The sequence below is a fragment of the Wolffia australiana genome, chromosome 1 (genome assembly GCF_029677425.1).
Source record: "Wolffia australiana isolate 7733 chromosome 1, ASM2967742v1".
In the NCBI taxonomy this organism is placed as follows: Eukaryota; Viridiplantae; Streptophyta; class Magnoliopsida; order Alismatales; family Araceae; genus Wolffia; species Wolffia australiana.
Window position 1 is genome coordinate 26,909,368 of NC_135835.1, and position 23,783 is coordinate 26,933,150.

Here is a 23,783-nt window from a genome sequence, read left to right on the forward strand (position 1 = left end):
TTTAGGATATGTATTAAGATGGAAACACCATAAAAATCTGAATCATATTTTGGGGGGTCATCATGTAAATCACAACCTTCCTGAAAATGATTTCATTCTTGATTTTTACAGAATTTTTTTTTAATATATTACAAGTTTCTTATCTTGAAGGCCTCATCATTTAAATCCTTCATTTTTTCTATGTCCGTGAGTGAGTTATTGTATGGTCACTTCTCAACTCAAAGTTACTGCTGCTGAAGTAATCAAGTTTCACATGCATCCCTTTTAGAGAGATCAAGCCTTTTTATGGCCCAATAAATATGGTGCTATATTTATATTTCTAAGTGGAAAGATTTCCAAAAGACATCCAAGTAAGGTGACATGGCTCTCAAGGCATCACAAGCTAGCTCGCCTGATTCTTCTATATTTTTCCAGGTTAATTCCCTTCATGATTTTAGTTTCTATATAAATAAATCTCAATTAAACACTATATTGATGATTGATAACATGCGAATAAGAGTTAAATAAGTGCTAATTTCATCATATTTTCTTGTTTTAAATGCTTAAAAACATTGATTTTAATGCATGTTATCATGATTTTAGGTTAAAAGAAGAATTTTCCTTAAATTTGAAGTTAAATAATATGTTGGATAAATAATTAGGTCAATATATAAATTTTAAACGTTTTAAAAAATCAATTTTAAAAGAAATTAAATGTTTAATTGACCTATTTCAATAAACAAAAAGAAAGTAAAGAATAAAACATATTTTAGAAATGAATAAATTAGTTTTTAGACATTAAGAAGCAATCTTTACAATTTACTTTAAGTGTTTTTTTTGACAAAACTGTTTTTTTATTGAATCCGGCCCTTATTGGGCCGGTTTAAGCGCTTATTGTTTGTTAAATGTGCAGGGAAACACACCAAGCGGTGCACGGACCAATTAGAAGCCAGGGGCAAGCTTTGGTGCGTGACACGCACATACACAAAGTAGTGTGTGTCGCTCACCACGTCAAGTACGATGCTCAGCACAGTCTGCGCGATGTGGAACAATCACAGTTGACATAACCGCGTCGCATGCAATGCACGACGTGGACCAAGAGAAAAAGAGATCGGAATGAACCCTTCAAAGTGCATTCCGTGAGTTGCACACGCACGCACCGCCGTGCGCACAAAGCCTGATGCTTTACCGTAATATGTGGACCAACCAGCTTGCTCCGTATGCCCTGCGTGAAAAGCAAACAAAACAAAGTTAGTAACGGAATTGGAAGAATGAGTTCTTCCAATTCCATGGCAATAAAAGGGGTAAAATGAAAATTAAAGGGGGAATCTTGATTTTTAAGCTCAATGAACGATCGCCTAGCCTTCTTGAAGACTCAAGACCGCCATGGAGTGATTTGGAGAAAGGAATGAGCTCGAATTCATCGATCCGGCCACCATTCTTCCCCAAATCCAATCTTCAAATATGTGGAAATTAGGTGTTGTTCATTGTGCGGATTCTCCTCAAACAAAGTCCTAATCGCCTCCTGGTACTCCTAAGCATCCTTTGAATTCATTTTGCGTTAATTTTTGCGTTCAATGTTTCCCAATTGCATAGTTCATTTCTGTCCGCCGTTCTTGTTTAAATCCTGATTTTAATTACCTTGTTTTTTAATCAATTAGTAATCCTAGATTAACAATGAATTCAAAGGATATCCATCTCTTGTATTTCTTAAATTATATCCATCTCTTAAATCATCCAAACTAATCTTGTATTTCTTAAATTAGCAAATCGTGAATAAAATCGTGAATTGTATTCACGATTTGCTAATTTAGGACCTCTTTGCCAATTCGAATTAAATAAGGTAAAATACAAATTTTAATCAAAAAATTATTAACATTCTAAATCCGTGGGAAAATTTGAATTAGATTTTAGAAAAAAAATTGGTAATATTAATTACGATTTACTATCTTTTTTCTACCATTTCCAATTAACTAAAAAAACCTCCAAAAACATTATTCAAGTGAATTAAGTGCTTGTTTTAAATAAATGAGCAAAAGCATGATTAACAAGAACCTATCGATCTAGATTTTAGTGAAGCTCATATCATAAAAAAATTTAAGAGCAAATGAATACTTAAACAGTCTAATAGAGGATTAGTTAGTAATTCTTATCAAGAATTGCTAACTAATCATAAAATCTGTTAAAATCTAAAAAATTATATCTGTTAAAACCCAGAGTGCTAATCCCTAATTTTGAGGAAAATTGAATTTCTATCACCTCCCTAGGGTTCGACGCCGTACCTAAACACTAAGGGAAAAATATTTTTATTGATTAAGTTCAAAATCCCTTAAAATAACGACATATAAATACATATTTCTGAACTTATGAATGATGATAATGTGTGGTCATCTAATCTTAAATTTCATATTTTTTTCGTTAATTTTGTATACTCATATTTGTTGAAGCCATTTAATTCATTGCAAATGACAGATCTAGAGAGCCCAAATTCCTTATAAAAGTTTTTCCTGATAAAATTTTCTATGAATTCATAAAAAAACATTTTATTTTTTAAATATTCCTTTCTATCATACATGACTTTGCACTAGAGAGTTCGTGCACGATCAGGTAGTTTACTATATGGGAATAACTTATTAATTTACTAGTGTAAATTGATAAATCATGTTCATTAGAAAATGCTCCTTAGACAAGAAATTAAGAACCACTGTATATTTATAAATATGACACCATCATTTTTTCACATCCATATCTATCCTTTCTCTAAATAAACCTCTTGTAATAATAAAATTTATCTCAATAATCTAAGCATACTCTCCTATTTACTTATTTAAACTTTAAAAACAAAATGATGAGAACAAACTGCAATAAAGCTCTCTAAAAAGCAATGATGGATTTGCTCGAATGAAAGGATAGTTTCTGTTAGGTCCTTTCTATTATTTATGTAATTTACTTGGGAAGCTTATTGGGTCTTCCTAGCATAGTACGTGACCTCCTGTTTCCTTTTCATCCCCTGCATCAATAATAATTGAACTGCAAAATCTAATCATCAAAAAATTTGAAAGGAAAATCCAAGCTAGGAGCCTGAACAATGGGGCACGTATGTGTCTGTGCTCGATATAAATTAAATCAGCATTATGATTTTAAGAAAAGTAAAGTGGCTCATTTTAAAAGTAAGATAAAGAGAGGTTTGAGGATTATATAAAAACCATTTTTTGAATATTTTATGGAACTTAAAATGGCAAGGAAACTTCCATTTTTCTTGACTTGGATGGAGGTGAGAGGCTTAATCACTTAAGCATTGAACACATGGACCTCAAATCTATTTTTGCTGATTCAATCTCCCAGAATTTTTATCTTGTCCCATGAAGTGAGACTTTTACCAACAAAGAACAAGATTTTTTTCAATGCATATTTGTAAAAGATTGGTGAGTTTCACAGACATGCACATCAAAGTTGGTTGACTTCAGATGGATGGAGAATGGCAGTCAATGGTCAGCAGAGATAGACAGTTGGCATGCCAAACCAGCCGAGTATGGAGTGCATGAAGGAGACCAAGAGAACGTGAGAAATGGAGAACGACAAACAAAGAAGATTGGAGATGGGGAGAACGTTGGGGAACATCTGAATGAAGGCATAGAATAGGAGAATGATAGTTCATGGCTGGCGGAGATAGGGAGAACGTTTGATGGGTGGTAGGAAGGAGACCCATGTTCGGAGGAGAACTGTGATTAATAGGAAAGACGTATGATGGGTCGTAAGCTGGAAAAAGGAGTCTTGCATGCAAAAGTCTGTAGAGAGCAGCGATCTGTAGTCTGGACAAAGAATCTGGAATGGAGAGCAGCACTGGTAAGTGATCACCTAAGCTTGATGAAGTTCACTTAGGATTATGTGCACATTTCCTGGCAAGGATGAAGGCAGAACTATGGAGGTAAGATTGAGGAGATTTCTTCCTTCCTGGCATCTCCATGGAAACATACATTGTAATCAGCGTCTGGACAAAACATCAAAGTAGATGCAGAGGTGAAGTGGCTCTGGGTTATACTTGAAAATGGGGCTGTTGAGCAACCGCCCATGACACATATCATTGAAGCCAGTAGAGGTCCAATGGGCTATCAGACATGGCACAAGCTGGAGGTGATAGCCAGGCCATTTGGGCAGCTTCGTGACATCATCTTGACTTGCTTGGTGTGGTGATCTTCAGGTGTTGGTGTGATCTTGGCAATGGTGGTGTTGGGGGGAGGCCAGCCACCAAGGCTAGCCTTGCTTCAAGACCCAAAGTGTAACTTCAGCATCAACCTGACAGTGCAACCCCCTCCACCAGCACCTGGGTTAGAAGGTGGAGTTGGCATAGAGAATGAGGCACTCATGGAGAAAACTAGTGGGGGGGACAGAGGAGGAGAATGCAATGGTTACCCGTCAAGCACCAGACAAACAACAGCCCTCTGCAGATATACATAGGGAGGAGACAATGGCTGCAAGTTTGAGTGGGCATGCACCCACCATCAAAAGTGGCTTGGGTACAAGGCAGTTTGACATCAGAACTCAGAGGTCAACACCAATACCAAGTCTGATAGAGGCCGAGCCAAAGGAGGAGGACAATCCTTTTGTGATTTCACAACGTTGAAGAAGGACAAGAAGACTCGATGGAGTCAGAACGGCGTGGACAAAGAAGGGGAAAGAATACAACTTTATTCAAAGAGAATGAGATACAAAGATTGCCAAAAGGGGGATATTTTATAGCATTCTAAGTAACAGAAATAAGTCTCTTGGAATCCCGTCGAACGTTCTCTCATCCTCAAAAACGTTCCCGTTGATCGCACTCCCCGTAACGGTCAGAATTAACATATCTCCCCCTTCACCGATATCGTGGAGTGCTAAAAGATTAATGACGATGAAGCCCAATGAGCCGTTGACAGAAATCAAATTTGTTCTCGTGAGTACTTATTTTCTTGATACATAAATCTCCTCTCAAGAAAATTTCACGCACAAAGTGATAGCGTACATCCATATGGTTTGTGCGTTCATGAAACATTTGGTCCTTTGAGAGATATATGGCACTTTGGCTACTTGAGAATAAAATGATTACTGTTTCAATATTGCATAGCTCACACAAGAAACCTTTGAGCCAAACGCCTTCTTTGAGTGCCTATAATAGCCATATACTCGGCTTCTGTGGTTGACAATGTCGTGGTACTCTGGAGCGATGATTTCCACGATATAGCAGTTTCTCCAAAAGTAAACAGATAACCAGTGATAGATCTCCGTTTATCGAGATCTCTGGCAAAGTCAAAGTCCACATAGCCCTTGATATTTGCAGATGTTTATCCAAAGCGAAGACATTGGACGGCTTTCCAATGATCTTTCCCTGGGTTTGCCATAAAGTGGCTTTGACTGCTTTAGCAATATCAGGTCGAGTGTAGATCATTGCATACATGAGGGAGCCGACAACAGATGTATATGGAACCTTGGACATATATATTTTTTCCTCTTCTGTTCTACGAGAGAGTGAATTTGAAAGCTTGAAGTGGCCGGGAAGGGGAGTTCTTACTGGCTTTAGTTTCTCCATGTTAAAACGACAGAGGATCTTCTCGATATACCCTTTATGACTTAAGAGTATAGTTCCTGAAGCTCGATCTCTTTTTATTTCCATTCCCAAGTCTTTCATTTCAAATTCTTTATTGAGCTGATACTTGATACTTTGAATGTCCTGTTTGTCCTTGGCAACAAATAAGATGTCATCAACATATAAAAGGAGATAGATGAAAGAACAGTTGGAGTTCTTGAAATAAACACAACAGTCATATTGATTTTGTCTAAAACCCAGGGAAGAAATAACAGTGTTAAACCTTTTATACCACTATCTTGGTGATTGTTTCAGACCGTAGAGGGGCTTGTTAAGCTTGCACACCATCTTCTCTTGCTTGGTGTCAACAAAGCCTTCTGGCTGGAGCATGTAGATTTCCTCTTCAAGTTCCCCATGGAGAAATGTTGTCTTGACGTCCATCTATTCTGACTCATAATCATTATGAGCAGTCAAAGCAAGAACGGCACAAATAGAGGACTGTTTGACCACAGGAGAAAAAATGTCATTGTAGTCAATCCCAGAAATTTGACTAAAACCTTTTGCTACTAGCCTAGCTTTGTACCTGGGTTCTTCAACACCGGGAATGCCTTCTTTCTGCTTGTAGATCCATTTGCATCTTGTAGCTCTCTTGTTGCTTGAAAGTTCAACTAGATCCAAGGTGCAGTTTCTTTGCTGTGATTCCATTTCCTCCTCAATAGCAGAAATCCATTTAGCCGAAGCTCTTGACTGTATTGCTTCCTCAAAAGAAGAAGGTTCGGATGAGTTTTCAATTACTTCAGCAACGGCCAAGGCATATGCTACACAATCTGCATGTGCATATCTCAATAGAGGGTGTATCTCCTTTCGAGGTTGATCCCTGGCAATAGAGTAGTTCGAATTGATTGCTACATCTTGAGCAAGAGAAGACGAGAGGACATGAGTAGGGACAGTTTGTCCAACTTCATGAGAGAGCTTCGATGGAGGATTTGGAATCTCTATGTCAGCAGTTTGATCTACTGAGGGCAATTGTGAATTGCTGATTTCTAAACTCGATAATGATGATCTCATGAGTGCAGCTTCATCAAATACAACATCTCTGTTGTAAATGATTTTGCGGTCCTCAGGCTGATATAATTTATACCCTTTTACTCCGGTTTAAATCCAAGAAAAATGCATTTGATAGAGAGAGGTTCAAGCTTACCTTTGTTGACTTTAGCATATGCAGGGAATTCAAAGATTCTGAGGAAGGAGTAGTCCCCGAGAAATCCAGACCATACTTCTTGGGCTGTTTGTTTCCCAATAGCTAAAGATGGAGATGGATTGATGAGGTACACTGCCATGTTTGTGGCTTCAGCCCAGAATTGTTTGGTAGAGAGGCGTTTGACAACAAATAACATACCTTTTCAAGGATTGTGCGATTCATTCTCTCAGCTACACCGTTCTGCCGTGGTGTATGACAGACTGTGAGATGCCTCAAGATGCCTTCAGATTTACAGAATTCCTGAAATTGATTTGAACAATACTCCATCCCACTGTCAGTTCGGAGAATTTTAACACACTTGCCAGTCTGTTTCTCTACCATAATTTTCCATTCTTTAAACCGTTGTAATGTCTCAAACTTATTCCTCAGAAAATAAACCCATACCTTTCTTGAGTAGTCATCAATGAAGGTTAGCATGTATGAGGCTCCTCCTTGTGATGGGATACTTGACGGCCCCCAATTGTCTGAGTGGACATAGTCCAGAATCCCAGTAGATTTGTGTTGATCTGCTGGGAAGCTGAAGCTAACATGTTTTCCATATAAGCAATGTTCACAAAACTCCAGAGTAGTTGACTTTATGCCGTCAAGTAGGCCGCGTCTGCATAACTCAGCCATTCCTTGCTCGCCCATGTGTCCTAACCGCATGTGCCATAATTTGGTAGTGTATTGTAAAGAGTGTATTGAACCAACCAACGCCGTATCACCCATAACAGTATGTCCATCAAGAACATATAAGTTTGCCACCTTTCGATGACCTTTAAGTATGACCAAAGATCCTTTACAGACTTTATGAATACCTCCTTCTCCGATGAACTTGTAGCCCTAACAGTCCAATGCGCTGAGAGATACAAGGTTTTTCTTCAGCTCAAGGACATATCTGACATTACTCAGGGTATGTCTTGAATTTTGCCATCAAACATCTTGATGGAAACATTTCCAATGCCTTGAATTTTGCAAGAGGAGTTGTTTCCCATGAGGACGACACCGACAGTAGATGGAGTAAGTGAGGTGGATGCTTCTTGGTTGAAACATATGTGGAAGGTACATGCGGATTCCAGAACCCAATCTTCAGATGAAGATGCCTTGCATTTAGCTACAACAAGAATCTCACCACAATACTGCTGTTGGGTTATGTTTGCTGCTAGTTGCTCAGACGAGGAAGACAAATTTGAACTGGACGCTTCTCTCTTTATCTTGTTTTGTAGCTTGTAGCATTCTGATTTAATATGACCTTTATTTTTGCAGTAATTGCAGGTTTTTTCAAGATGGTGAGACTTGGATCTTCCTTTTGACGTTGGCTTCTTTCTTTTCGAGTCATGTCCTCTAACAACGAGGCCTTCGGCTTGAGATGAGGAGGATGTTTCTGAGAACTTGCTCATGCTTTCTTTAGATGAGAGATCTTCATAAATGGTCTCAAGGGATAATCCTTTTGACCCACAATATACGATGTCCCGAAAACCAGAAAAGGATGGCGGCAGTGGCATTAGAAGCAGCGAACATAAATCTTCTTCGATTAATGTGTTCGCATCAAGAGCTTCAAGTTCAACCATGATATCCTTAAAAGCAGCTAGATGGGATTCCAAAGAAGTACCTTCCACCATGCGTAGACCGAAGACTCTCTGTTTGGCGAGATTTCGTGGAGTAACAGTTTTAGCCATGCATATTTGTTCAAGTCTTGACCATAACCTGTGGGCTTCTTTCTCCTTTTGAACATCCCGGAGAATGTCATTGGAAAGATGGAGTTGAATTTGAGTCCGAGCCTTCCAATTGATCCTTCTCTTCTGATCCTCTGGCCATGATTCAGGCATTGTTGGAGCTAGAGCATCCTCCAGATCGAGCTGAGTGAGCACAGCCTTCATCTTGACTTGCCACAATGTAAAGTTTGTCTTCTTATCAAGCTGATGAAGTTCCACCTTTGTTGACGCCATAACACCTTCCCAGAGCTCATTCGATCAGCGAAGATTGAGAAGAGCGAGGGAACCAAGATTTGTCGTTGACTCCTTGATTCTCCGCGTAGGGCTCTGATACCACCTGTTTTAATTTCACAACATTGACGGACAAGAAGACTTGATGGAGTCAGAACAGCGTAGACAAAGAAGGGGAAAGAAGACAACTTTATTCAAAGAGAATGAGATACAAAGATTCTAAGTAACAGAAAAAAAGTCTCTTGGTATCCCGTCGAACGTTCTCTCATCCTCAAAAATGTTCCCATTGATTGCACTCCCCGTAACGGTCAGATTTAACATGTCCAAGCACAACACCAAGGGAGACGATGAAAGAATTGATAGTGGACATCACACTATTGTGAATGGAGATCACAATATGAGGAAAACAACCAATGGGAGAAGCAAATGGGAGCTCAAAGTCACTAGGGTGGACATACGTGGGATGCACCATGGGAACACAATAAAGGGGGAAGAATGAGATAGAGATTGAGCTGATATCACTGCTAGAGACTACTAGAAAGGACAGAGATGAGAAATCTTGGGGAACATTGGCTCATCAGACTTCCAAGAAGATCACGGCTCAAGACCATAAGAGATTTAAAGAGTTGCCTATAAGAGGGGTAAACTATTCTTGAAGGACAAGGGGGAAGGAGAAGCATGGGTGAAAGTAAAGAGAGAGGAGGCATTCTATGGGAAGACAACAGGATTTGTCGAGAGGTCGATGAAATGAATCTCTTGAAACGTGCCAAAGCAAAAAGAGTCCTCAAATGCAGTAAAGACTAGGCATGTTCTTATGCTCAATTGATCTGGTTAAGAGATTGTCCACGGTCGATGTTTGGTCACTCTCATAGCCCTTGTTAGACCATTCACCCATTATGTGACAAACACAAGAGGGGCAGGGCCGATCCACATATTTGAAATTTGACAAATCTTGACAACATGAGGAGCGGTTTTAGATAGAGGTGAATAAGTGGTGGGCAAGACAAGATAGACAAGAGATGGCATTTCTTAAGTTAGCCACAAAGCTAGCAAGGCTTCAAAAACAACTCATGGGAGTCACAAAACACATCCGAGAAGAGAGAAATCAAAGGTGGACATATGCCTTTCTAGGCATCAAACAATTGGACGCCCTCGAAGATACAAGAACACTAACAGAAGATGAGTCAACGATGTGAAGGAATTAACGAGACACGGTCATCGAGGAGGACATGAAGGTGGAGATGAATTGGAGACAAAGTCCAAGACAAATATGGCTGAAGGAGTGTGATGCCAACACCAGATTTTTCAATTCACAACAAATGGACGGAGAAGTGCAAACAGCGTAAGGAAGATGCAAGTGGAGGGCGAGGAGTTTGAGGGGTCTTAGTAGGATGTGTGCTGGCAGAACACTTCTGGCATTCTCCAAGCATGCAACTAAAAGCAAATGGAAATGGAGTGGTATAGGGGCCAATGGAGTTACAAGGGAGCAACATATTAAGTTGGTGAGGCCTTTCACAGTGGACATAGTACAGGAGGCGGAGAAGCAATTGAATGGAGAAGGAGCTCCTGGCCTTGATGGGTTCCTAGTGTTCTCCTTCAAGGAGTTCTGGGATCTAGTCAGAGTTGAGGTTATGGACATGCCGAGGGAGTTTTTGCGAGTAAACTATGACTTTGGAGCACCTTAACAGGTCACACTTATTTCTCCCACCGAAATGCCAAAGACCATTAAGAGTTGGCAATTTTCAACCCATTCATTATCCAACTCTATATACCTCATAATTGTGAAGGTTATGGCCAACAGGTTATGAGTGGTGACCAAAGACTTCGTTGACCTCTTTCAGTCAATGTCCATACTAGGTTGTAGTTATTTGATGAAGCTGTGGTGGCAGGTGAAATCATAGCAGTATGGCAGAGAAATGGAACTAAGGGTTTAATGTGGAATGTTGATTTTTCAAAAGTTGACGACTCAATTGACTGGGACTTCCTATGGGCATCTATAAGGAAGAGATGATTTCTAGTTTAGTGTGTGCAATGAGTTTGGCAATGTGTCACATCACACTTATTCTCAGTATTGGTGAATAGCAGACCAGAGGGCGGGTGGATCCATCCACTTCATAGCATTACGCAGGGATGACCATTGGCACTGCTATTTTTTGTTCTCGTGGTGGGCGCATTGGCTTTATGTACAACAAGTGTACGTGCCCAAGGCTTTTTGAGGGGATTTTTCAAATGGTAAGTTTCCCAACAAGCATCCTACTTTTGTAATATGCAAATGACACTACCTTCTTCATGGAAGGATCAGTGGAGGAAGCCAGAAACCTCTCTACACCACTAAAACTTTTCGCATACTTTTTGGGTTTGCAGATTAACTGAGCAAAATCCATGTTTGTTGACTTTGGACTATCTCATGAATAAGAGATACAATACCCAAAAACTCTAGGGACACCCAACGGGGCATTACCCATGTTATATTTGTGATTGCCACTAACTTGAGGAACACTAAGGAGTACGGACTGGAACCTAGTGATTAAGAGGTGGAGAGGAGATTAGATGGCTGGCAAAGCCACATGTTGTTGAGAGGGGGCTAGTTGGTTCTCCTACAATTGGATATTTCAACCATTCTGTCGTTTTACTTATCATTCTCTAATTTGTCTCATGGAATTGGCAAGCACCTGGAGGCCATGATGGGATTTTTTTTCTAGAAAGGACGGTAAGCAAAAAATGGTAGAGGAATTGCTCAGGTCTCTTGGGCAGTGGTTTGCCAAGATGTGGAGTGAGGGGGGCTTGGGGTGCTATACTTGCGAGACATGAACGAGGAATTATAGAAAAATGGGCATGCAAGATCATGGGTCAGTGGAAGATATGAACATGAAGTTAGTGCGAGACACTCATGGTATAGAAATGAATTGGGAGCGATGAATAGCCCCAATCAGAGGAGTTTCTCCCTTATGGCAAGGCATAAGAATCATCTTCCCTTAAATCTAGATATTGTTTGAAGCCAGGCTAGGAGATAGATCTCTACTCTGATACTGGATGATTGACTAATCACTTGCGGTAATCTATGGGAGTTCTCACATGTATTCTAGAGGCCATAGAAGCTCATGGGGGCGGATGTATCTTCTAATGAGGCATGTTGGGGCTCAATCCATGGGAGTGCAGTTAGGGGACATATGGGATGGGAATGGGTCCTTGCAATATTATGGGCAATATGGCTCCACCGCGACAAGGTGGTGTACAAGGTAAGGAATGACTCGATAGACAATGTCTTACATGACGTGGATAGAGACATTACATATTGGATTGGGAGGGAGGGACGATGAGAGATAAGGCCATGTTGGTCGTGTACTGCACATTCATGTATATCACTAATTCCGTGTTGATCACCGATTTCAGCTGACCTTCCCTCGTTTTTTCAAGATATATATATATATACATATATGTTCTTGGAGAAAAAAATACAACTCTGCCTCTAGGAGAAGTGATACAAGGTTTGTGTGATCTCTCATTTTTATTTCACTTTTCTGACATTAGAATGGACAACCTAGATGATAATCCTTCAAACACCACAAACCACACTAAACATTTCCTTGTGTATAAAATGTTTCAACACTTCTTTTTCCACCAGACACTGTCGCCCAGCTCAAACAAAATTTATCGACAATTTTTTCCTGTCCGCACAACTTCCCAAAACTTTTGCTCTAGAGCATTGAAACAGTTATTTCGATTTATCTTGATTTTTTTATTTCTCCAAATATCCTTTAAAATTCCTAAAAATTGTGTAAAATATTTATTTATCTGAATTGGAATTTTTTGAAAGTAAAATATTTATTTAAATTAGTTCTAACATATTTTCTTTCATTTTAGTGAACATTATTCATATATAATCTCTTAGGTCCAAAAATCTTTAAACAGTTCTAAAATTAATTTTTAAATACATTTTAACTAAAATTTGTTATCTCAATACCTGCTCTCTATGGATTTGTCACTTACTTGCCCTATACTAAGAAAACTGTATAAATGCTGTAACAAATATTAGAGCACTAAACAAAATATTTAACCCATTTTGTATTATACGAGCCATTGTGTGCATAAATTAATGCTAATCAGAACTTATCCTGATAATCTGTCATCATCCATTACCTTTACCAAATTGGACATTTCACTCATTCAGGGGCCAGGATGGGTGATTGATGATGATCCATCATCTGTATAACTCCACTCCGTGTTTGACAAGAAAAAGGGAATAGATGTGGAAAATAATCTTTAAGTTGGAAATTTTAAGGCAGATTGAAATTAAAACACCTTGTATGGACATTCAAACTTTGGATACAATGATTTCAACTTTTCTCATTCATTGGATTCTTCAAACAAGCCATAGTCCAATCAAGGCCCATCCTACACAGAGAGGGAGAGAACAACAGTGGAAAAAAGAGAGGTATACAGAAGGTTATATAGAGATATAAAGAGACGAGAAGAAAATAACAGCCAGAGAAGGGAAAAGATGGATCCATAGCTACTAGAAATGTAGCAAACATAAAGAGATGGTGGGGATGGAGAAACGGGGAAGGTCAAATCTCAGGAGCCCTTGGCTTGTCCAGAAGAGGCTGCAGAGCTTTGACCACAATGCTCATGTTTGGCCGCAAATCCGCCTCATACTGCACACATAAAGCTATGACAGCTGCCATCTGTGAAAGAATTAAAAGAATGCATCAGAGAATAGGAAAATCTACCAAACCAATTTTGAGAGAAGAGTAAAAAAATGAAATCTATCATACCATCGTAAGTCAAATAGCTGAAAAGTTTTCGCATTGATGAAGGATTTTTTAAGAATGATGCTTTATATAACACATTGAAAGAGAGAGAGTGGACAAGTGGAATAATGTAAAAATATGCTCAGGCCAGGTGCCACAAAGTATGACAAAAAGTCCAGTATTTTCACAATACAACTATAAAACAAGTAAAAATAATTAACTTTTTCCCTCTAGATCCAGCAGATCAAGGTGAATAGAAACAGAAAAATGCACTAATCTTGGAAAATCATAAGTTTCCTTTAGTTACCTTAGCAACTGCCTTGTGATGGTAGTTGTCTCCCAGCCTGGGGTCCACGCACTGTTTGACCTTATCTTCACTGAGCTTTGGCGTGGCCTGCACATTCACCCTCATTTTTAAGTACAGCTTCAGATTAATTTTCAGGAGGAAAACGTTTGATCTCACTTGAGGAAAGAGGAAAAGCAATTAGAATTTATTTGATATGAGAATTTTAATTTTTTCGGGTTAAAAATTGTGCTTATTATCTAGTGGGTTGAGTTTAAAAGTCAGTACCCATGTCACAAGGCTTTGCTGCCCGCGAGGTAGTGTGTGATCAACGGGCTTGCGACCCGTCAGAAGTTCCAAGAGGACAACACCAAAGCTGTACACATCGCTCTTAGGGCCAAGCTGCCCAGTCATGGCAAATCTGCCAACAGAGAAAGTGTGTAAAGAAACAATGAATGCATGGAAGTCTAGACCCAAGCCAATAACCAAAGGAAATCTTTCATGAGGGACAGACAGATAAACTTTATATAAATCCTTTGAATTAATCTGCTCTCTGACACCCAATGATCGGGCTTAAGAAAGAGGAGTTAGTGAGGGATAGAAAGGGAGATATATGTAGATAGAGGAGAGAGAGAGAGAGTTAGAGTTGGGCAATGACAATAAACCAGAACTCAATTAAGGAGAGGATGCCTTACACTTATGTAGGGATAGGAATCCTATGAAAGGAAATTGCAACAGTACCCCTTTCTATCCCTCACTAACAAGAAGAATTAAACAGAATATTGAAGTTAATTTATACTGGAGCATGATAACCTAAGATTCAAAGAACATGGGTTGAATAGATTCCCTACCCTTTTCTGGGATCGGAGCCCTAAGAAAGGAAATGACAATAAAGCCATTACTAACACGAAAGAATATTGAAGTTTAATTACTCTCGAGCATGATAACCTAAGGTTCCAAGAACACGGGTTGTGTGGACTCCCTACCTTCATATAGAGATTGGAGTCCCAAGAAATGAATTTACAATAACAAGAGCAATTAGAAGTAATATTGAAATTTGCTTACTCCGGAGCATGATAACCAAATGTTCCAAGCACACGGGTCGAGTGGAGACGTGCCGCCATGTCAGGGGCTTGATTTGAGAGATCAAAATCTGCAATTTTTGCGATGTCATCCGAAAATATCAAAACATTACTGGACTTTATGTCTCGGTGGATCACATGAGCTTTCTCATGGAGGTATTCCAGGCCTCGGGCTGCTCCGACAGCGATTTTAACTCGCTGAGTCCATGACAATAATGGACCTGGCTGAGAGTCCTTCACTCCCTTTCTCCCTATAAACAGAAAGTAGAGTCTTTAGCTTCATGGGCATTTGAAAAAAGCCTCAGTAATAGGCTCTACAAATCAGATCATTGGAAAGAAAAGGAGTGTGAAAAACAGCACTCATAGGAAGGTTAGATAATAAGCTTTTACGGTGCAAATCCTATGTCAGGGATATTTTTGCAATTTGAAACTAGGAAAGTTTCCCTTTATATAGATATAGCCTCGCCTCATGGAAGGCAGGCACAAAGATGTAGACAATGAGCTAATTCTGAAAGGAGAAGGAAGCAGGTGAAACAGTGGAAAGGGGCCAATCTGGGTCTTTCCTCTGTTATCTCTTTAATTTTTTAGTTCTATTTTTCTATCACTCTCTATCCTCCGTTCAAAATCCTATCCCGAAACAAAATACATTAAGATCTCACATCAAAATCTTGCCGTGATGTGAGCACCAGAAAATACTCAGATAATTTAGAAGGTTCTGGATTTTTCAGGGAAGGTCATGTTGCAATAATGAAAATATTGAACCAAAAAGATTATTTTTCAAGGTAAGGATATGAAAGTTAAGAGATTTAAGTTTTTAGGACGAATATGCATAAACAGATGGCCGGAGGCAATTCTAGATTTCAATTTTCAAAGTCAACTATTTCTCTAGAGGAACTTTGACGATGTGTAAAGTAATTATGCAGATAAAAGACTACCACAAATGAACGAGCTACGGCCAGTGACTGCACAAAATCAGAGGTTCAGAAAATAAATAAATAATAATCCCACGTCAGAGTGAACTAAGTAGTATAAACGATTGAAACAAGCCCACAAATCAGTGTCAATGTACAGGGGACAAACTAATTTCTGAAGATTGACAATTTTTCAAAATAAAAATCAGCCACTTCTGGAGGTACTTTGATTTGATATCTTAGTGAATGAAAAAAACAGTGTTCCAGAGACCTCCATATATAAAGAAGAAAATAAGGGAAAAAATGAAATAGCTTATTAAAGAGAGATAATAAAGTTTTTTTCAAAGACTAGTGCTGATTCGGTTGAAAAAATACAATCAAGAACAAGTTTAAAAACGTAAATGTAGCTGAATCAAATGATAATAATAATATTCTGCATATCTATCACTGGTTAGCCTAATTCCAAGTACAACTCATGTCAGAGACATAGGGGTATGCAAAAATGGAAAAATATGTATCCAATATAAGAATTTTCCAAAGGTAAGATTTGATGAAGAGACCTTTAAGAATAGGATGATTTGCATGTTTTATCTATGTCAAAAAGAATATTTTAATAAATTTCAGAGGACAAAGCATGGAAAGAGATAAACCATGGAGAATATCGTGGAGGGACCCCATTGTTGCATATTCAAACGCTAGAGCACGCACATTCCCGTCAACATGGTAACCAAGTAATTCCATCACATTTTCATGCTTCAATCTCGAAACCATAGACACCTGAAAATTCATCAGTAATATCACGTATCCACTCTATAAATGAATTAAAAAACATACAACTTACTTATTTTCATAGAGAATTACAAACCTGAGCAAGGAATTCGTGTTCTGGCTGCTTATTATCATCCAATTTCTTTATAGCAGCCTCTTTCCCGTTCTTCAATCGACCATGATACACTCTACCGTACGAGCCCTCACCAATCAAAGCTGACGGTCCAAAATTATCGGTAACCCTCTTTAATTCGTCCAATGGCACTGATGGAACTTCAATGGGTTGAACTCTGACCGCCTGCACAGTCTTTGGAGGCACCTCCTGGGTTTGATAACCTCTCTCGTTACCTGTAATAAAAATGTATATCATCTTAATTCAACGATGCAATGATATGGATTAGATAAAATTTAGAACGTCTAACTCAGCAGGCTTGGACGGTAATATCATAATCATCATTGTCATCGTCATCGAAGTGACAGATGATGTTGGGGACAATGATGATGACCATGGAAGGCAAATCCCCCCATCTGCAGCCACAAGCTACTCCTCTTTGCTCAAGATGATGAGATGACTATCACGAAATCATTTGTGTCCTAGTCATACGTCTGAGTCAATGTAAGATGATAATGAGATCGTCATCATCAGTTGTCTGTAACTAGAATGATGATGACGAAAGCATCATTCACATTAGTTTGTGACAATGAAAACTTTGTCCTGAGATGACTAACCCTACTCTGCAACCAGTCACAGTCATCATCCCCAATTTTATATCTAACGGGGGTTTGGGTTATAGATGTCATTAGAATTTGAGAGATTTGGTTTCCTTAATGCTTAGTAGAAAAAAAAATCACACTGAATCTGATGATCGAAAAAAAATTTACAGACATAAAACACATTTTCTGAGTTCCAAAAAGAATTATGAACGATACCTGGTGCATTGTTTGTAGCAGAAGGCCGAACTCCAACTGGCGGTCTATGGTAATCCTCGTCTTCACAACACGAGAAGCAACCCATAACTTTTGTTTGCGATGGGAAAACAGCACCTCTACAATTCATAACAAGACGATGGCCCAAGTTTAAGCATGATCAGAAATGAAAATCAAATGTATCGAACACACATATAGCTGATCTTAGAGTTTATACCATTTCACTATTACAAGTGTCGAGTAATTAGAGTTTATGAGGGAGTCCCTCAATTTTCAAAATAAATAAAGCTGATATTTGTACTTGTTCAAAATTTCTCGTGTCAATAAGTAACAATGTGAGGAATCCATTCCTCTCTACCTTTCATTGGTTTTCTACGTAATAAATGAAAGTAAATTCAATTCGCATATTTTTTACAAAATGACTAGTCGGAGGATTATAGAGCAACGACAAAAAACCACTCAGTTGCATTTCCACATTAAGAGAATTTTCACAAAGACAAGAGATAGAGCCTCTGGATTCCAACATCATAATCCAAACCTCATAATTATGAATAAAAGAAGATAAAGAAGAAGAATCTGAGCAACCATAAAAATGAATCAGCCCAAATACGAGGTGTAACGGCTGTTAAATGATCAAAATAAGGAAAAAAACCTATAGGATTAACGGTAATATTTTTCACATGCCTAGGTCAAAATTTGTTGGTTATACCTTTGTTGGCTGCATTTGGTAGACTTACCGGTTATACTAATTAATATCGTAATAGAAATTTATCACTCTAGATGAAAAATATCTTTGCCCAATATTTTACAGGTATACAAAATGGGAAATGACAGATCCATCATTGAACCAAAAGTATGAAACAGACCAAGATGGACTGCAAGATCATATCTGCTGAAGCTTTGTAAGCATGTCACAGTACAAACGATAATAACATGTATCCAAGAAAAATGTAAGACCTTCGTTTCACTATAAACCATAAATAGTGATTTAAGACCACTGCAAAACACTTCAAATATCCTCTCCGCAAGGACCAAGGAACACCTCCCCAAAAATAGTAAATAACCCAGCAAGGCCCTTGGCGAATGCGTTTCACAGATATTAAATTAGTGTGTAGAAGAAATTCATCACTTGCAAAAAAGTAGAAACGCAGAAAGCACCATGAAAGGAGAAAAAATAAAAGAAATGACCTATCTGAACCAAGTAATTTTAGGTAAAATTAGAATCTGGATGTAGACCGAATCCACAAAGCCAACACTCAGCACCACAATCTCCAAACGCGATGAAGTCCAATCTAAGAACAACAGCCACATCTTACATGGATAATCCTCATTACTCCAGTAACACAAGTGAACTCAGAGTTGACCACAATAGTCATTAGAACTGATGATCTTATATTTAGAGAGAGAACTTGCCAAAAGAACAATGAACTACATTCCTCTCAAACACCTCCTACCCCACCTATTTAACTGAATCAAAGAGAAAAAAATAAACAAAGCAGACAACCCACCTACAAACTAAAGTCTCCTATAAACCCAAATCAAGGAATATTGACTGATCAGAGAAATCCAGATTTCTAAATCAATCGAAAGAAAGAATCTTATAGACCTCGGCCTACTTCACCTAACCTTCTCAGGAGGAAACGAACTCCCCCTTTTATTTCATCAGTACTCCCAGTCCACAAGAAGTCAACTGCGAGTTGACCACAATAATCATCAGAACAGATGATTGCGATACTACCAAACGACTCATGAGTTCCGTCCATCTCAAAACCCCACTTTCACCGCCAACTTAAGTGAATCAGAGGAAAAAAAAGCAAACAAAGCAGACAACCCACCTACAAATCAAAACCTCCTTGAAAGCCCAATTCTTCAAGATCCAAGCCCAAATCAACGAAGACTGACTGATCAGAGGAAACCCAGATTTCTAAATCAATCGAGAGAAACAACCTTGCAGCCCTCGATCTGCTTCACCTAACCTTCTCAGGAGGCGAAGAATTTCCCCTTTTATTTCACCAAAATAACCATCAATACAGATGATTGAGATATTGCCAAACGATTCATAAATTCCATCCCTATCAAAACCCTCTTTCTACCGCCAACTCAAATGAATCAAACAGAGAAAAAAAAGAGAAACAAAGCAGACAATTCACCTACCAATTAAAATCTCCTAGAAAGCCAGGTTCTCTCAAGATCCGAGCCCAATTCAATGAAGATCGACTGATCAGAGAAAACCCAGATTTCTAAATCAATCGAGAGAAACAACCTTGCAGCCCCCAATCTGCTTCACCTAATATTCATCTTTTGTTTCATCAGTACTCCCAGTCCACAAGAAGTCAACCAAGAGTTGACCACAATAATCATCAATACAGATGATTGAGATATTGCCGAACGATTCATAAATTTCATCCCTCTCAAATCCCCCCGCCTTTTCCGCCAACTTAATTGAATCAAAGAAAAAAAAACAAAGCAGACAACACACCTACCAATGAAAACCTCCTTGAAAGCCAAATTCCTTCAAGATCCGAGCCCAATTCAATGAAGATCGACTGATCAGAGAAAACCCAGATTTCGAAATCAATCGAGAGAAAGATACTTACAGCCCCCGATCTGCTTCACCGAATCTTATCTAGAGACTAGAGGCGGAGAAATTCCCCTTTAACTTCCTCTTTTTCTCTCAAATCTCGACGAATCTTCGCTTTCCCTTCCTCTTCTACGCGGAATTCTTCCCCTGTCTGACCATTTCTGTTGATAAAGATCTCAACGTTCTCGGGACCCACGTCAAATTTCTTACCTTACAAGAAGAGCAAGCAAAGATGGATCCGGTCACCGCCTGAACTCCTCTTCTGAGTGGTCAACGGACGGTGACCGCATCCGCCGTTCTTGGTCAGATCTTCTCTTTGAGTCTTCTGGTCAACTTCGATGGCGCCAGCGAGGCGCTCAACCAGGATTTCTTTTATTTTTTTTAAAGATGTTATTTTTCTTTTATTTTTTTTGACGTCATATTTCTGTTTATTTGACCCATCTTCCAATATAGACTGAACGCTGTTATTAATTTATGTTTTCTTTTTATTATCTTTCTTTTGTTTTTTGATGAACCCATAACTTTTTTTTTAATCTAAACACACACCTTCCAATTTCAACAATGAACGCTGGCTTTAATTTATGTTTTCTTTTAATTATCTTTCTTTCTTTTGGGAGCCCATTTTTTTCTGATCCATCTTCCAATTTAGACAATCCATCCTGCTTTTAATTTGATGTTTTCTTTTTTTATCTTTCTTTTGTTTTTCGATGAATCCATAGCTTTTTTATCTGACCCATCTTCCAATTGAGACTAAACGCTGCATTAATTAATGTTTTCTTTTTATTATTTTCCTTTTGTTTTTTTGATAAACTCATAACTTTTTTAAATCCAAATCATCTTCCTCTGTAGACGATGATCTCTCCTTTTAATTGATGTTTTCGTTTTTCATATCATTTTTAAAATTTTGATAAACCCATTTTTCGTTATCTTACCCATCTTCCAATGTAGACAGAGGATGGTGTTTTCCATTGCTGTTTAATTTTGTTTTATTTTTTGGAGAACCGTCTTTTTTATCTGACCCTTCTTCCTGTTTAGAGAATGGACACAGATTTTAATTACTGTTATTTTTATTTTTTGTTTCTTGATGAGCCCATAACTTTTTTATCTGACCCATCTTCCATTCAAACAATGGACACTGCTTTTAATTGATGTTTTCTTTTGATTATCATTCTATTGGTTTCTTGATAAACCCGTGTCTTTTTTTAATCTGACCCATCTTCTTGTGTAGACAAAGAACGATGCTTTAATTAATTTTTTAAATATATTTCTTATGTTTTTTTATGAACCCATGTGTTTTTTCATCGGACCCATCTTCCAATTTAGAATATGAACACTGTTTTTCATTACCGTTTTCTTTTTATTTAGTTTACGTTTTACTTTTTAATGATTTTTCTAAAATCTGCACCATCTTCCCGTTTAGACAATTAACGGTGCTTTCAATTACTGTTTTGTTTTCGTATTATCTCTTTTTTTGTTTTTTTGACGATCCCATGTCTTTTTAATCGTATCCATATTCCAATTAGACAACGGAGGCTGTTTTCAATTAATGCTTTTTTTTATATATATTTCTTTTATTTTGTATGAACCATACCCTTTTTATCTGACCCATCTTCCTTTGTAAACGATGAATCCTGCTTTAAATTGATGTTTTCTTTTTCTAATTTTTTCTATTTTTTTGATAAACCAAATTCATTTTTTCATCTGACCCATCTTCCAATTTAGACATTGGACGCTGCTTTTAATTCATGTTTTCTTTTAAGTCGGTATGTATGAATATTATATGAAATAAATGAAATAAAGAAAGATAATCAATTGGATTGCCTGAGGAGTGTTCTGTTAATAAATACTCAACCCATTTCTTATTTTCCGTTTTGGTATTTTATATTAATTTATAAAACTAAGGCCTTTATTCTTTTATGTTTGTCCCACCATATTAAAAGAACAATTTTTACCTGCCCATGGGGAGGAGAATTGACTCATTCATTGGGTCCAGTTTGCCAGCTGTTTGACTGGTCAAGTCGGTTTTGATACTTGGCAATTTGAGAGAGTTAATTTTTACCTACATATTATTTTGATGGGATGAGTGGCTTTCGGAATCAGCATGTCTCATTTTTTTCATGCAATCCGACAAAAAAATCCCGGTATCCCTCCATGGAAAATCAAATTAATCATCTTGATTCAATTAAACAGGCTCTAGAATAAACATTCAGATCAAACAAAAATCAAAAAGAAGATTTTTAAATTTTGAAGTAGTTTAGTATTATTCAGATTATCACATGGAATGTTATTCTGCTGTTTTTTGTGGTTTGTCAATTTACATAGATTGGCTGGTATAAGAGGATCTGATTGGATGAGTGAACTCAGCCAAGATGGTAGATAAAAAATTGTACTCAAGTTTTTATCAAATTTTAGCCATCATGATGGATCAATAGGAAATCTATGTTAAAACCAAAAGTAGGATGGAGATTAGAATTTAATTAAATATATTAAATTATTTCACATTTTTTAACAAATTCTTATCTAATATGAATTTTTCGATGCAATATTAGATTGATTCTCGATTACATGAATAAAAATTGTATGAATAAACTTTCTTTCTTAAACTATAATCATCAAAATGAAAGTCAAATTGTTCATCTTTCTCTGTTCACTATAGTATTAAAATATTTAGTAATCAATCCACATATTCTAATTAACAGCATACTTTCCGCTTTATCTCTAAGACATAGAAAAGCTTAACCAACAAAAAAATATTTAAAAACATTGACATGGCTCGCTCACAGATCATATTCATGAAAGATTAACCACTATTCAGCAGCAGCAAGCATGATTAACTGATAGGTGAACCAGAATTTTAAAAAAGACATTAATAAACTTAAATAAACATTATGAAACAAAACTTCAGTAAATAATTAATCTAAATTAGGAAGATGGCAATCTTGCCAATCTAGAATTGCAAGTGGTATGATCTCATTCATTCATGCAGTTAACTTTGTAAGTCAAAGGCCATTTCTTTGTAAGTCAAAGGCCATTTCTATGTAAGTCAGGACAACACCTTCGAGGCCAGTGAGTTCAGGATTTAATGGCCGGGCCTGTCTCTCCGACAACACAAAATGTTTTGCAAGGGACAGTTGGATCACGAACAGTGACGGGTTGCATAGTCATTGTGCGGTGCAGTTAGAAATTTTAAACTACCCTTCAAGCATCCCTTGGAGTGTCTATCCACCTCACACATTGTGGAGTTCCATGAAGGTTTTTTCAAATAAGAAAAAAATGTTACAATCTTAATGACGCCATCGTTGTTCCACCCCTTCCAGATGTAGCTTAGAATCCCATTTGGTGAAGCCCATCAGCAGATGGTGAGCCAAGTAATATAATCTCCTAAAAACTATTAAAATATATAGACAGTCACCTTGAGATGCACAAAATCCTCTAACAGATTCTGCACCTGCCTTAATATGCAAAATATTGCTGCTTCACTTCTTTACAGCTGAAAATATTATGTTTTATATCTTTAAATGTTATTGACCCACACGATAACATATGATAGATTCTGTAAGTCCCATCATCTTCAATAGATCTGATCAGGCATATAAGGTTTTTGATCCTCTATTTTTTCTTGTTAGTGATAATTTTCCGATAGTTTAGTTGTCCTTTGAAGATTACTGTCATTTTGGATGGCCCTCTTCCTTCATTGGTCTATTTGAGGCCCCATCAAATTTCTGAAAGACACAATTTGAAGTATAGTTTTG

The 23,783-nt window shown here is 37.7% G+C and overlaps 1 protein-coding gene across 4 annotated transcripts; it reads right to left on the minus strand.

Annotated features, from left to right (window-relative positions):
• Window positions 1-13,060: 13,060 nt before the first annotated feature.
• Window positions 13,061-20,209, minus strand: LOC144712998 (pto-interacting protein 1-like). 4 transcript variants are annotated; one of them, XM_078587474.1, is made up of 9 exons: window positions 20,048-20,202; window positions 19,930-19,962; window positions 17,454-17,569; window positions 16,621-16,871; window positions 16,406-16,532; window positions 14,828-15,095; window positions 14,051-14,183; window positions 13,787-13,873; window positions 13,061-13,413 (listed from the first exon to the last, which is right to left on the minus strand). In XM_078587474.1, exons 3-9 carry the CDS (start codon window positions 17,536-17,538, stop codon window positions 13,297-13,299), a joined length of 1,068 nt encoding a protein of 355 aa, XP_078443600.1. In that variant the 5' UTR covers window positions 17,539-17,569; window positions 19,930-19,962; window positions 20,048-20,202; the 3' UTR covers window positions 13,061-13,296. The 4 variants fall into 4 exon arrangements, with proteins under 4 accessions (XP_078443600.1, XP_078443593.1, XP_078443585.1 ...); XM_078587467.1 differs by having other exon boundaries at window positions 19,934-19,962; window positions 20,048-20,201; XM_078587459.1 differs by lacking the exon at window positions 19,930-19,962 and having other exon boundaries at window positions 20,048-20,209.
• Between the last annotated feature and the right edge of the window lie 3,574 nt (window positions 20,210-23,783).